Source organism: Morone saxatilis, unplaced genomic scaffold (assembly GCF_004916995.1).
Source record: "Morone saxatilis isolate NCDOM2014 unplaced genomic scaffold, NCSU_SB_2.0 Contig5, whole genome shotgun sequence".
Lineage (NCBI taxonomy): Eukaryota > Metazoa > Chordata > Actinopteri > Moronidae > Morone > Morone saxatilis.
Window position 1 is genome coordinate 7,052,256 of NW_023340095.1, and position 13,105 is coordinate 7,065,360.

Genomic DNA, 13,105 nt, shown 5'->3' on the forward strand with positions numbered 1-13,105 from the left:
GTGAGAGTGAGAGAGAGAGAGAGGGAGGGAGGAAAAAGGGGTTTTGTCTCCCCAGCATGGCTATGAAATGACAAATACAAAGATCTGCCAAGTACGACTGCATGGTACGGAGAAAACATTCTTATGTTGGAGGTTTGTGACATATTTGGAAGGCCTAACTTTATAGCACCGTAAAGACAGAACAAGTTGTATCCAAGTTAAACCTGTAACTGGAATTATTAGCAGTAACAGCAGATTTATGTGCACTACTAACTGCCACCAGCACAGAAGACATTTTTGTTGTGTGTTGGCTCTGTACTGCAGCATGTGGTTTTAAAGATGATGATACTAATTCTCAGCTTGAACAAAACATGCTTGAAGTCAAAGTGACTTACTGTAAGTTTAACTTAGAAGAAAAATGTATTACATAAACAGTTTTATTATTAATCTTATCCTGATATTGGCTGTTTCCTGATTAAGTCATTGTAATGAGACAAACTATTTCACATTGATTAACGGCTGCTGCTGAGTGAAAGATTTTTTCCATTGTGAGCAGAGCCCAGATGTGTTTTTAGAAGTCAAAGATGTGCTGATACATCATATCATCCCTATTCTTTTGAAGCTTAGGTAAATATTATTTTCTTCAATCTGGAACCTGAGTAAGGTTTTCTTCAAACAAAGATTTCTTCCACAATATAAAATAAATAAAAGAGGCTACTTTTCTACACTATTCACCCAATACACATGTGAAGCAACTCAAACACCCTTAAAGCTGAAAGTCTGCACTTTTACTTTTTTGTGGGTTTGTCCCTTAAAATCAAATGTGCCTGAGCTTAATCAATAACAATCATGTCACTAATGTTTGCAGCAAATCTCTGTTTTTGTATGTTCACAAGCTATTTTTAAATACAGAGCAGGTAGTTTGCAGTGGGTTTATCAGAGCTTTTTCACTGAAAACACCTTCTAGCTGTAGCTGAAAATGATGCTGTGAGAGTTGTGTGAGTGAACCAAAACAGTTCATTTGCAGACTGGACTAAACTTGCTGTATAGCTCCATAAGTACAAGGGGAGCTGCAGATTTTGGTGATCATTTTCTGTGGGTTCATCACTACGAATGACCACTTTCACATTGTTATTTGATATATTGTTATTATAAAAATATTGATTATAGCCGCTTTACGTTCAAAATCCACCAGGAAAAAAACAAAACCAAAACATAATCAAGCTACAAAAGTAATAATCTACGACAAAACAATAGGAATACAACTGTGAGAATATCACTGATTTGACTCTTCAATAAAAGACCAGGAATAGACATCTTTCCCCACCATAGAAATACTACACATTAATGTTACCGACATGCAGAATTCCTCAAAGCATTTTCCCATCCCAAAAACCTGCTAATGAATTACACATCAAAAGATGAGGACACATTTTGCTATACGCTGTACTGTATATGATTGCTTGTGACAATAAACTTGATTTGCTTTGATTAACTGAGTTGTATAGGGTATACCACACACAGTTACTACTACAAAAGGTTAATTCATACTCAAACATAGCAACACAATGAGATTGTGATTGTGTCACAAGATACAATCTTTGTCTGTAGACAAAGAGTGAGAAATATTAGGGGGGAAACAGTATCCCCTGAAGAATAAGAGGCCTAACCTTAATTCACCCAGCACTCCAAAGAGAAAGATATGCTGTACAGTGGCACTGTTTCGTTCTGCTTCTACAGGATGGAAAAACTGTGTTCATTGTTAGTCATGGGTCTCAGTGGGTGATACTCATGACTAATGTAGCCACATACACGCAGATCATGGCACTAAATTGTGTTATCATTGTGAAAAGGCTCTCTGTCTTTTGCCCAGGTCAACACTCTATGTCAGTATTCCAGTATTTCTGACCTATTTAAATGTGCTGTGTCTTTGAACGATGGTGTCAAGATCATTGACAGAAGAATTGTGGGAATTATGTTTTTCAGTATTCAGAGAATGCACACAAATGTTAAAAGTAAGGTGAATTTTGACTGAGGTAAATGGAATGGTCCTGTTAATAGGAATAAAGGGTAAATTCACAATGATTTTTACACTGTACACATGTCAAAGCCGTCAGAGAAACGAATGAAAGTGAGAAAAGGGAACACATTTTAGAGTAGTCAGTTTGAAATGGACAAAAAAAGTACGATAAAATAAAGGTTATGGGAAATCGCACGCTGGGATTTTCCCAAATTCTATTGTGAATCAGACAATGGTGAGTCTGTCTCTGAATGGCAACAGTGACAAGGTTAGAAAGAATATTGGACCCAGTTCAGAGGACTGCAACCTTGAACCAAAAAAAACAAAGAATAACTTCAGAAACACACACACACACACACACACACACACACACACTACAGACTACACACATGTAGAGGCAGACACACAAACGTTTACATACAGTACAGAACCGGACATAGTTCTGACAGTACAGGGAATTCTGTCTTAATCAACAGGATATGATACAAGATCCTCTTATAACCGCACATGGGCAACATTTGGAGGCGGCACAGATGAGCAATTCTGCCAGTTTTCTTTGTGCAGGAGCATTTTGCCATTTTTGATCTTCACTGCCAATAAAACCAAACTCAATTTATCCCATATGTTTCCCTAGACTTGTTGAAGGCAATAGTGACCCCTGCTTTGAAATGCTACCTTTCACATGATTATTTTCAAAAGAAAGCAGAAAGAAAAAAAGGTGCTGATCCTGAAACTACCATTCCATTTTTTTGGGTGCAACCCATAGAACAATGGAGGGTGAATAAAAGGTTATGGCACCATTGATAGCTTATGTATTAATACAAATCCCAAAAAAACACATTGTTACATGTTTAATGTAGAAAAGTCAAATCCAGCCATCTATCACACATATTTCCAAAAGGTTGTTGTTCTGCTACACAAAGACTGACTAAGCTGACAACATTTCTGACTGAACAGCAAATCTAAAGGTTTTGCTGTAATGGCTGAGTTCCATTTAAATTGTATGGGTCAAAGGCCATGATGTAGTTCTTTTAAAGTTTAACTCATCTATATATATATCTCAAGCTTCATTAGACGGAGAGAATCGACTGGAAAAAATAAAGGACTACATGGAACAGCTGGCTGGAAACACACACGCGCACACATCCGTACAGTATCATGAGTGGATGGGAAAACCATTCTGACATTTATTTTTCCAAACCCACAAATCCCAATTCTAAGACTCATGATCTGATGGCCGGCCCGCTAGAATGCTTTCTGTACAGGATTTGAATGTTTTCCCTGTTTTTGTGTCTTCCCACAGTATACACATATGAGAATGAACTCAAATGCAAATCCCCTATAGGTATAAGAATATGAGAATAAATGCATTATTTTGCCTAAGTATGTGTTAGCTCTTTAATCGACTGTCGACCTGGTCAGGCTGTACCTCCCTTCTCTTCCAATGCATGGTGGGAGTGGCTCCAGGCCCCTTGATGCTGAACTGTATTACAGAAACCAGATGGATGAATGGATAAAAAAAGAAATAAAATAAATCAACAGTCAAATTAAAAGATGTATTCATGCATTAACTTTCTGAGCAGATGTCTGAAGACAGCACAGGTGCGCAGCAGAACATAAATAAATGCAATGCACTTTGTTTCGTCATCTAGCATAAAAAAAAAAATTTCATGCCAGTGAAGTTAGTTTTGACACTAATTACCCTACATGGACTTGGTAAATGAAATGGTAGATGGACTTGTATAATTTACACAGTGCTTTTCTCTTCTTCAGACTACTCGCTTTTCAACACACGTCACATTCACCCGTTCACACACATTTATACACTGATGGCAGAGGCTGCCATGCAAGGTGCCAACTACTAGCTTTCTATCCAAAGCACTCATGATGATACAAAGCTCAACCACACACACACACACACACACTGACGGGACAGTCATCAGGAGCAATTTGTGTTTCAATATCTTGCCTAAGAACAGTTCGACTGGACGACAAGAATCAGGGAACCCAACTAGTCACCCTTAGATTACTTGACGACCCACTCCACCACCTCCTATATGTTACAGCCTATAGATTATATATTCTTTGCTATTTTTCTTTCCTATTGTCTTTTTTCAACAATCTATGCACATTCTAAGTGTCTATCAGCATAATTTACATGTGCAATTAACTATTTATAAGTAGCCAAATAATTAATTTACAAGACAGGAAACACAAATAGACAGGATACTATATGTACGGTCAAAAAGATAACGCATTAATATACACCAATCAGAATGAAATGTCATTTTGGTGATCAAGTTAATGTAGAAAAAGAGCAATATTCTCCCCCAATGTCATATGCTTGGATACCACAATGAGCTAGCGAAACAGAATGACAGGAACCTCTCTGACTGAAGTTCCTAACAAACAGATGTCTGCGTATGGATGTGTTACAGTAGACTTGCATGTGTGGAATGCTAAGAGGTCGGGAGAACCAAAGGGTGCCAGAAAATGGAAAAAGGGAAGGCCACAGACGCAAAAACTAAAACAATAACAGATATAGAGAAAGAGATCAGAAAGGTGGACGACAAAATATCAGGTTTGCCAAGAAAGTGGGCTTATACTTCCTATAATCTGCTCAAGATGTTAGCTCAAAATATTATGAATAAAACTACTTTACTACTTTAGCTGTCCACCATCTTCCCTGGACTAAACCATACTTCACTCAGGTGGAATATTTCTCATGGTTGGCTTAATAAGAGATTGAAACATTAGCGTCATGGTTTGCTGACACCACCACCACTCAGCTTTTGTAGCATTGAGAGTTTTTTTTTAATAACAGGAATTAGAAAGAGGATGTGGACAGGAAGACAAAGATAAGGATGTGAATTATAGAGATAAACAGATGAATCACTGTCTAATCCTAACTTTGACTCCTGTTGGTTAGAATAAAACACTTTCACCCGCCAGACAAGCTGACACATTTTGTTCTTGTTTGTCAATAATTGTGGCGGTGGTTTTGCAGATTTGGGCAGCCAAATGGCTCTTCCTAATCAGAGACGTGATCAACAATTGTCAAGTGCACTGTGAGAGGGGCAAATTTAGAAAATGGACAAAAAAGACAGGGACAGAATGGAGATAAGTAGTCTGAATCCGTATCTAATACTACGCGAGCCTACGTGGACAGAAAGTTGCACATTCTCTCCAACCACTTTTTAAAGAGTTACCAAATACAAGAATACAGTCCACTGTAATACAACCAATGAACAGTTTCATTAACACTGTACAAATGAACAACAAAGCCTATAATGGCAGCTAGGTACAGCCCAACAACACAAGGGAATTCTACTGTCGAGGCACTCCCCTCAAAATACAGTGAACTCACAGTTATTATAACAACATTAAGATACATAGAGGGGGTGAAGTGAGTTGCTGGGAATATTTGTTTTTCCATTTAACATTACATAAAGTCCCAAAACCCCTTTTTGGACCAGATCTTAATCCCATGACATAAAACAGGTACAAAAAAGGGTGTATTCAGCAAAGAGATGAATCAAATAGACGAAGCAGTACAGTCAGCATGTTCTGAGTCTGAGCCTTCAATGCTATTTCATTTTGCATCATGCCATTAGTAATTAAATGACTAACTGTAAATGAACACACATATTTAAGCCCAAAGTACAGGAAAAAAACTAGATGAAAGCTTTTCATTATAATTAAATCCTATAATAAAGGCTGTGTCACACCGCCCACTATAACAATTGGCTTCCATACCCTCTGTGTAGGACTGTGTGTGAATGTGTGCGTATGTGACAACAGCGAAAGCGCCCTGTTGATTTAGTTCCCCCTCTCCTTAGGGAGAAATTCTGTTGTTGTCTTCCAAAATACACACACCCACCCATAAGCACACAATGCACTCACTTGGAAACAAACTTGTGGTGTGGCTTTTGTTGCTTGATAATTGTTTTTAGGCGAACATAATTTTGCTAGCAGAGACAGCTAACCCATAACCATGAATCAATGAGATGGTAATGGAGCCATAGGGGGAAAAAAACACTCAGTATACTGTGGCAACATTGCATGAGGAACTCTCTCTCCCTTTCCGCCCTTTCTGTCTCCCTCTTTTCTCCCCTATGCTTAAGTTTCCATTGCTTCTACTTTTCATAGTCATTCAGCAAATCCTATACAAAAAATAAAAATGTCTTAAGAAGAAACAAACAAACCAATAAAAGTGAAATTGAATTAGTTTGCCGTCGGCTTACCTCCATAACCATTACTTCTCCCTCTACCCTTCCCACAGAAAGCAAGTCAGGTAAATAATCGCCTCTGCTTTAATTAATAAATGCATCATCCTTAATGAGAGGGGCTTGTTAGGCACTGTGGCAACCGCTACTGGTCTGTTTTTCTTTTGATTTTTTTCTCTTTCCTTTTTTTAACTTTCAAACTTCAAACTTAATTTCCACCTCTGAAGCATGCTAATTGCTCTGCCTTCTCTGCTTTATAAACAACAACAAAGTTTTCTCATTTGGAGGCAGAGAAGGGTGTAATGTGTGGCTATCGATCGCAGGGGAGAGAAGATTGCCCCTGGCTGGTCACAAACCAAATGACTTTAAGATCTGAATTAAAGCGGGCCAGGTATAACTTTGGATAAACACACTGTGTAGATACACTGACAAAGGTCCTACATTTCTGAATCATTCAATGTTGGTTTCAGTATTTTGTTACAATAAACTGATACTAATTCAGAGCAGAATTAGAACCCAAAATACTATTAGAATAAACTACTTATTTTAATTATCAATTCATCTTATTTTCTTAATAAATCATTTGGTCAGTAAAATGTGTAAATCCAAGGCAAAACTGCCATTTTGTCAATCAAATCCAAAAGATATTAATTTTAGTATCACATAAAGCAAAAAAGGTTCCCAACTGAGAAGCTAGAGCAAGAGGAAAAGGTTAATTTTCTGATGATCAGCTAATTGATTTATCGACTGATCAGCTCTACAACAGAGCTTATTACGTGGAAGTAAAAGTGGATGGCTACAGTCACAGATTTTGTTGTGAAATACTTGATTCCAAGTTAAACTTGTCATAATCATTGTGTCACTAAACTAGACAGTTATACATGCCTTCATTTCATTATGACAGAATGCTCTTTTCACCTGTTTTCACCAAAAAGCCCTGGAAAGGCTACAGGCTGTGCAAAACTGAGCTGAAAGTCTTTTTTTAAGCTAAAACTACACGATGGGATCACATTAAACCTGTTGTAGCCTCTTTACATGGGTTTATTTCAGAATTGATTTTAAAATCATATTACTGGCTATTAAAGTGCTGCATGGCCTGGCACCTGGCTACATTATTGAACTGTCTGAGATCCTCCAAGCAGTGCCCTTTAAGCTATTCCACAGTCAAAGCTAAAGACCAGCGGTGACCAAGCTTTGTCCTCTGTCAAATAGCTCAATCTAGTTTTAGTTAATTCTAACCCCTCCTATTTATTGATGTATGTCATACAAAAATAACCAAAAATAGGAAACTCTGACTTCACAGCAGTCCATACAATCATACATAAGAAAAGAGCACATTTAATAGATGGAAGGTTAGGTAGACTTATGGTTGCAGTGAGTGACACTACTTGACACAAAATGATGTGATGTGATGTTCATGTAAGTAAGATGAGTAATTGCATAGTTATTACCTTTAAACAAAATCCTGGTATGTGGATTTTTGCAAGCAGCCCTGAATTTTACTGTACTAACTGTACTTCCTGATGTACAAGCACATGATATATTTCTCTTGCACAACACAAAGACTCATGGCCTAACGTATTGTAACTCCTTTAAATAATGCACACTAATGTAAAAACAGAAAAGCCCAGTTCTCATGAAGGGTCTCCTGAGCAACTTTAATCACTCAATAAAGAACGCAAACTGTTTTGTATTCTTCTTTTAACTATTCCATGATGAGGTTTGACAGCATCCTGGTACAAAGAAATTAAGCTTCTGACTCTGACTGAAGATCACGGTGCAGTGGTTAAACTGTGACGTGCTGCAATAAACCTGTCCATTTGTCACAGCAGATTAATTTTAGCTCCATCACGAACAACTCATTTTGGTTGCTCAGGGTGATTTTCTGTTTTTTCCCCCGCAAAAAAACATGGAAGCTTAAATGTCATGGTGATGAGAAGCGGTAAGGTAAAATTTTGTAGGCACCTGACTTTACAGTAGTAAAGACACCAGGCTGAAAAGACAGGCTTTGCTATGCACCTGCTCTGCTAACACTGTAACACATGGAAACTTATACAATATAGAGTTTAGGCTAAAAGGAAGCATTTGCATTCATGTACTGCAAGAAAAACATGCACAGCAGCAAGCGAGAAGAAACATATCGTCAGTGTCTGATTGACGAAGAGATATGACAAAATAATGGCACTGTCAGAATTATAAAAAATTAAATCTGATACCCAGAGACACATTTATAATAGCGGTACTTAAATTTGCTTAGCAACGGCAGCAAACAAAGTCACTGCAGGGTGACACTTGGTCCTAGCGTGGGAGGTGATTTCTTGTTAGCACATTGATAATTTACCCGTTATTACGGCATCACAGACGTGTTTTTGAGTTTCTTCCAGCATGACTCAGACAGTCTCAGCTCAAAAGTGGATCTGTGGAGACGTGCTTATGATTCTGTGATTTGAAAAACAGTACCTGCAGGATGACAAGTGTGTAAAATCTCTACTTATCTCCTCTGTGTCTCATCCTCAGTGAAAAGTGGATCACATCAAGTCCTATCAGCTCAATGCCTTCAGGAGCTATTCACGTCAAAGCGCCTTGTGACTGACAGCTAACGGGCCTTGATCACCAGACAAACGCAGTAAAAGCAGTGATCATTCTGATAGTTAAATACGAAATAAGAAACCTCACAAATACACACATACAGACTGTACAAAGACGCTGGTGTGTAAACACAAGCACACAGTGATCACTTGGTTATAACATGTGAAGACAAACTGATGATGGACAGACTAATGAAAGGTTGAACAAAAGGGCAGAAAATGCTACATAGAAGAGATTACGAGGCTATTCACCTGATCTGCCTGTCTGTAGACTTTTCCATGTGCATGTAAGTGTATATGTGTGTGTGTCCTCACCCTGTGTACATCGTTTTCATGTCCTCTGCGTCGTGGATCCAGTTCTTCATAAGGCGGCACCATGCCTTCTCTCCTTGCCTGCTGGTATTCTCTTCTTAGCTGCTGGATCCTGTCCACACTGCCCCCCACACACACACACACATACAGGTGCAGGTAGGTAGGCACACAGATGTAAACACGCACACACATACACACAGAGGAACAAAAGCACACAAAATAGGTTTTAGAAATAAGCATTAGATCATCACAGGTAAATTCACTCTGGGACTCTGGATCTTGAGAGCATTTTGACAGAAGTCATGCTCACTGAACTGTCACACTGCAACTAAATCACATCAGTATCAATATAATATAAAACACCTTGACTCAACTTTGACTGACATCACCGCCAACCAGCTGTCCTGATAATGAGCCAGCCAATAGAAGCCATCTGTTTATTCACACAGTAATTTTTCCTGACAGACACCTGCTGAAGTTTGACTGCAGAGATACAGACACAGACCCACCTGCAAACGTGCACAAGTGTGGGTGCATGCAAACACACTACACACACACACACACACACACACACACACACACACAAAGATCAAACTCTTGATTGTTCTGACTGCCTACGTCTATATCTGTTTTTCCATCTTTTGCTTTTTCTCTTGCAAAAAGCAAGAAAACAAAAACATCAATCATATGAATATTCTGTCTCTATGTCAACAGAGGAAATATGAAGCATATCAGCACTGAACCCTGGGAACCCGTGTGAGTCATGCACATGCACACATATCCACACACCCACACATAATGGAAATATGAAAAGTCATATTATACACATATGTACCCATATGCACCAATAGAAGTGCGGTGTGCAATTTCATGAGCCAAGTTGATGGAAGGAGGAAAAACACATCGATGCACAATCAATCAGAAAAGTCCGAATAATAGTGTTGCATTACCAGTATGTGACCCATAATGTAAATATTGGTTTGTTCTAGATTTGTGGGTATTTGTTTCTGTCACACTAGAAATCTCCATTCAAAAATATGTTTTAGCAATGGCAACTCTGTACTATACTAACCTTAACGCTTGACCTGTGCTAGCATAACCGTGAAGGGAAACCCTGAAAAGGCTGGGATAGCCCTCAATACTAGAGCCAATCATCATGCTCACAACATAAAAGAACAAACATGCATTAGCTAAGCTCCAGTGAGTGCTTAACACACCAACTCACATATGCTCAATAAATATATGAAAGTTCACCTGAGAGTATATGCACATGCATTTTCTAAAGTAAAAATGTGTCTTTAAAAAGACATTATTCTCCTTTTACATTGATTGTGTGTATGTGTGTGTGCTCAGCAGTTTCCCTCTGACTACAGAAGAACAGATTAGCTCCGAAAAAACAAACAAACAAACACTTATGTCCATTTATGTCTTGCCATCAAGACATTCGACAGTGATGAAAAAACACAATTACAACATATTCCATACCAGAAGCATGCTAGCAACATGTTAGACAATGACAGGGGGACATTCAAGTTGCTATCAGATTAGCAAGTAATACATTCCTTGAAAATGACAGGTCTACTATCCTACAGTACGGTATACTGTATAGGGAAATGCATTATAGCGAAACACAATTTAGTCTCAGTGTGTATGTGTCTGTGTGTGAGTGTACTTGTGCTCCATATTCTAGCCTGGGAGAGTAAGAGAGCTGTGTCAGCAGTGAAACACAACATCCACTGTGTGAACAGTACATTTGGAGCTGAGTGAAATCAGACGCTAACTGGACTTAATGACTGAGCAAAACACAGTTTTTAGTCTTGATTGTTGTATCGCCTTACCTTTGCAGTCAAGCTTTTACATTCTAATTATTAGTTTTACTGGAGTGAGATTATATTTTATCATTTTATCAGGAAATTCCCAAAATGTCTTCTTTTGATTGAAATCAAAATGCATTATCATATTCATCATCATGGGGAGACTGGGGACTTTAGTATCCCAGAATGTAGAAGGCAGAGAAACACCTTAGGCAAGCTGGCAGCTCCTCACAAGGGTATCACACAGGCAGAAATAAACACATCACATTTACAGGAAATCGATTTACATCCCACATCTTCCTTTTCCTTATGCCTCACCCTCTACCACCCCTTTCTGATTGCATGTGCTAGTGAAAAGTAGTACTGTAGTAGTACATCAAGGGATACCCACAGCACCTCACAAACCAGGAAAGAAATAATAAAAACAATACAAAGTGGAGGTCCTTATATACTTAAATATGTACAAGTCATCCCAGTCTCTTTTATTAAGGCCACTTTAGATGAATTTGAAATTATGGAGACGGTTGAACGGGAGAAATGGAACAATGGATTAAGGTTTCTTCAAACAGAACTTCCAGTGAATTTTAAAAGTGGTGTGATTGCATATAAAGTCAGTGGGAGGTTTCAAACAGACAAAAATGTTAAACTTCAACAACACGTTGACGCACAAATCCTGAAGCGGTTGTTGGATGATGGTCAAATGTATTCTACTCTATTCCTGCAGGCTCTGCTCTATTCTGTGCTTTTTTTCCCGCTGTGCTGTTTCATGTTTATGCATCACAGTAGGAAAGATTTGTGTCACAAGGAGCTCCAGATGATACACATCTCATACTCTCACACACACACACCTACACACCACCTCACCCCCTGCTCCATTTTATTGACAGAGGGCCTGGGAGGATAGGGTGGTAAAATGTACACAACATTCATTTTCTGTCCACAGACGCATGCACACAAGTAAACACACACACACACAAAGGGTACTTCATACGATTTATGACCCCACGTAAAAGGAAGAGGGTGGGCTCCAGAAGAAATAAATATGATAAACAAAGACATAACACAACACTCAGACAAACACACACACACACACATAAATGTGTGTTTATGCAAATATTTCCATGACCACAGACTGAGGAAGCTATTGATTAGCTTTAGAGAAACAAGTAAACCACAAAAAATGAAGCAGACTTGTATGACTTCACTTTTTAACTACCTTGTGGTCATTAAACACCAATAAAACTGGTTCATTTGGTAATAGCCTAAAGGCGTAGCATTGTTTTGTGCTTGTGCATGATACATGACTGTGCACCTAAAACATGTTTGTTTGCTTTCATTCTTTTATTACTTACATCAGGAATAACTTCAAGTGAGTATTCATTTTGGAACATTTGGGTATAATATTAAGGCCAGAAATAAAAACCCACTGATAAAACGTACATGTTTCAAAATAAAAGCACCGACCTGAGCTTTAGTCCGGCAACAGACTCGTTTTTCTTTCTCTTTCTCTCTCACCACCCACACCCACACACACGCACACAGATCCAGGTAGATCAATCTCTTGCTCTTGCTCTGTCACACCAATAATAATTCTATAAATGTTTAAAATCTGAATCGGAAACTCGGCGTAGCTGTTAATAATGCTGCTATTAATAATTAAAACTTCTGTTCCATTAATAATATGGTGAGATATGCCCTAAAATAAATCAACGTCCACAGTAAAGGAATATGTTCTTGTCATTAAAGACTATAAATATTTACAAGTCTGGTGATAAAAGGTGCAATTTCGTAAAGTAACAACCTTAAAATGCGTTTTCTGGAATGCTTTTAATCAGATTTGGGATCTTTTTTTGATTTAAGCCATCTTAAAGCGAGACTCCACTGCTGAAGCCTGGATAAAGTGTGACGTGTGGTCATAGATCGTGTATATTTAACATTCATTTTTAATGACATCATGTGAAATCTGTCAAACATAATTCATTCAGGAAAAATATAGTAAGTGTAGGTGTAAATCCTATGTATGTAAAAACATATTTTAATTTATTTAAGCATTAATACCCACATTAATGATAAATACCTTGAAATTGAATTATCAGCCTCGTTTACTTAACGCTTGACTTTATAACAACATTCATAATTAAAATGCTATGCTGGGTGATGTGGCAA

General features: G+C 38.1%; 1 protein-coding gene across 3 annotated transcripts in view; it reads right to left on the reverse strand.

The window, feature by feature from the left end:
• pard3bb (par-3 family cell polarity regulator beta b) overlaps nt 1–13,105 on the reverse strand; it is a 197,293-nt gene that overhangs the window by 53,257 nt on the left and 130,931 nt on the right. For all 3 annotated transcript variants that reach the window (XM_035676492.1, XM_035676490.1, XM_035676493.1), the window contains exon 22: nt 9,129–9,246. In XM_035676492.1, coding sequence (XP_035532385.1) covers nt 9,129–9,246 — 118 coding nt within the window. The remainder of the gene's footprint in view (nt 1–9,128; nt 9,247–13,105) is intronic.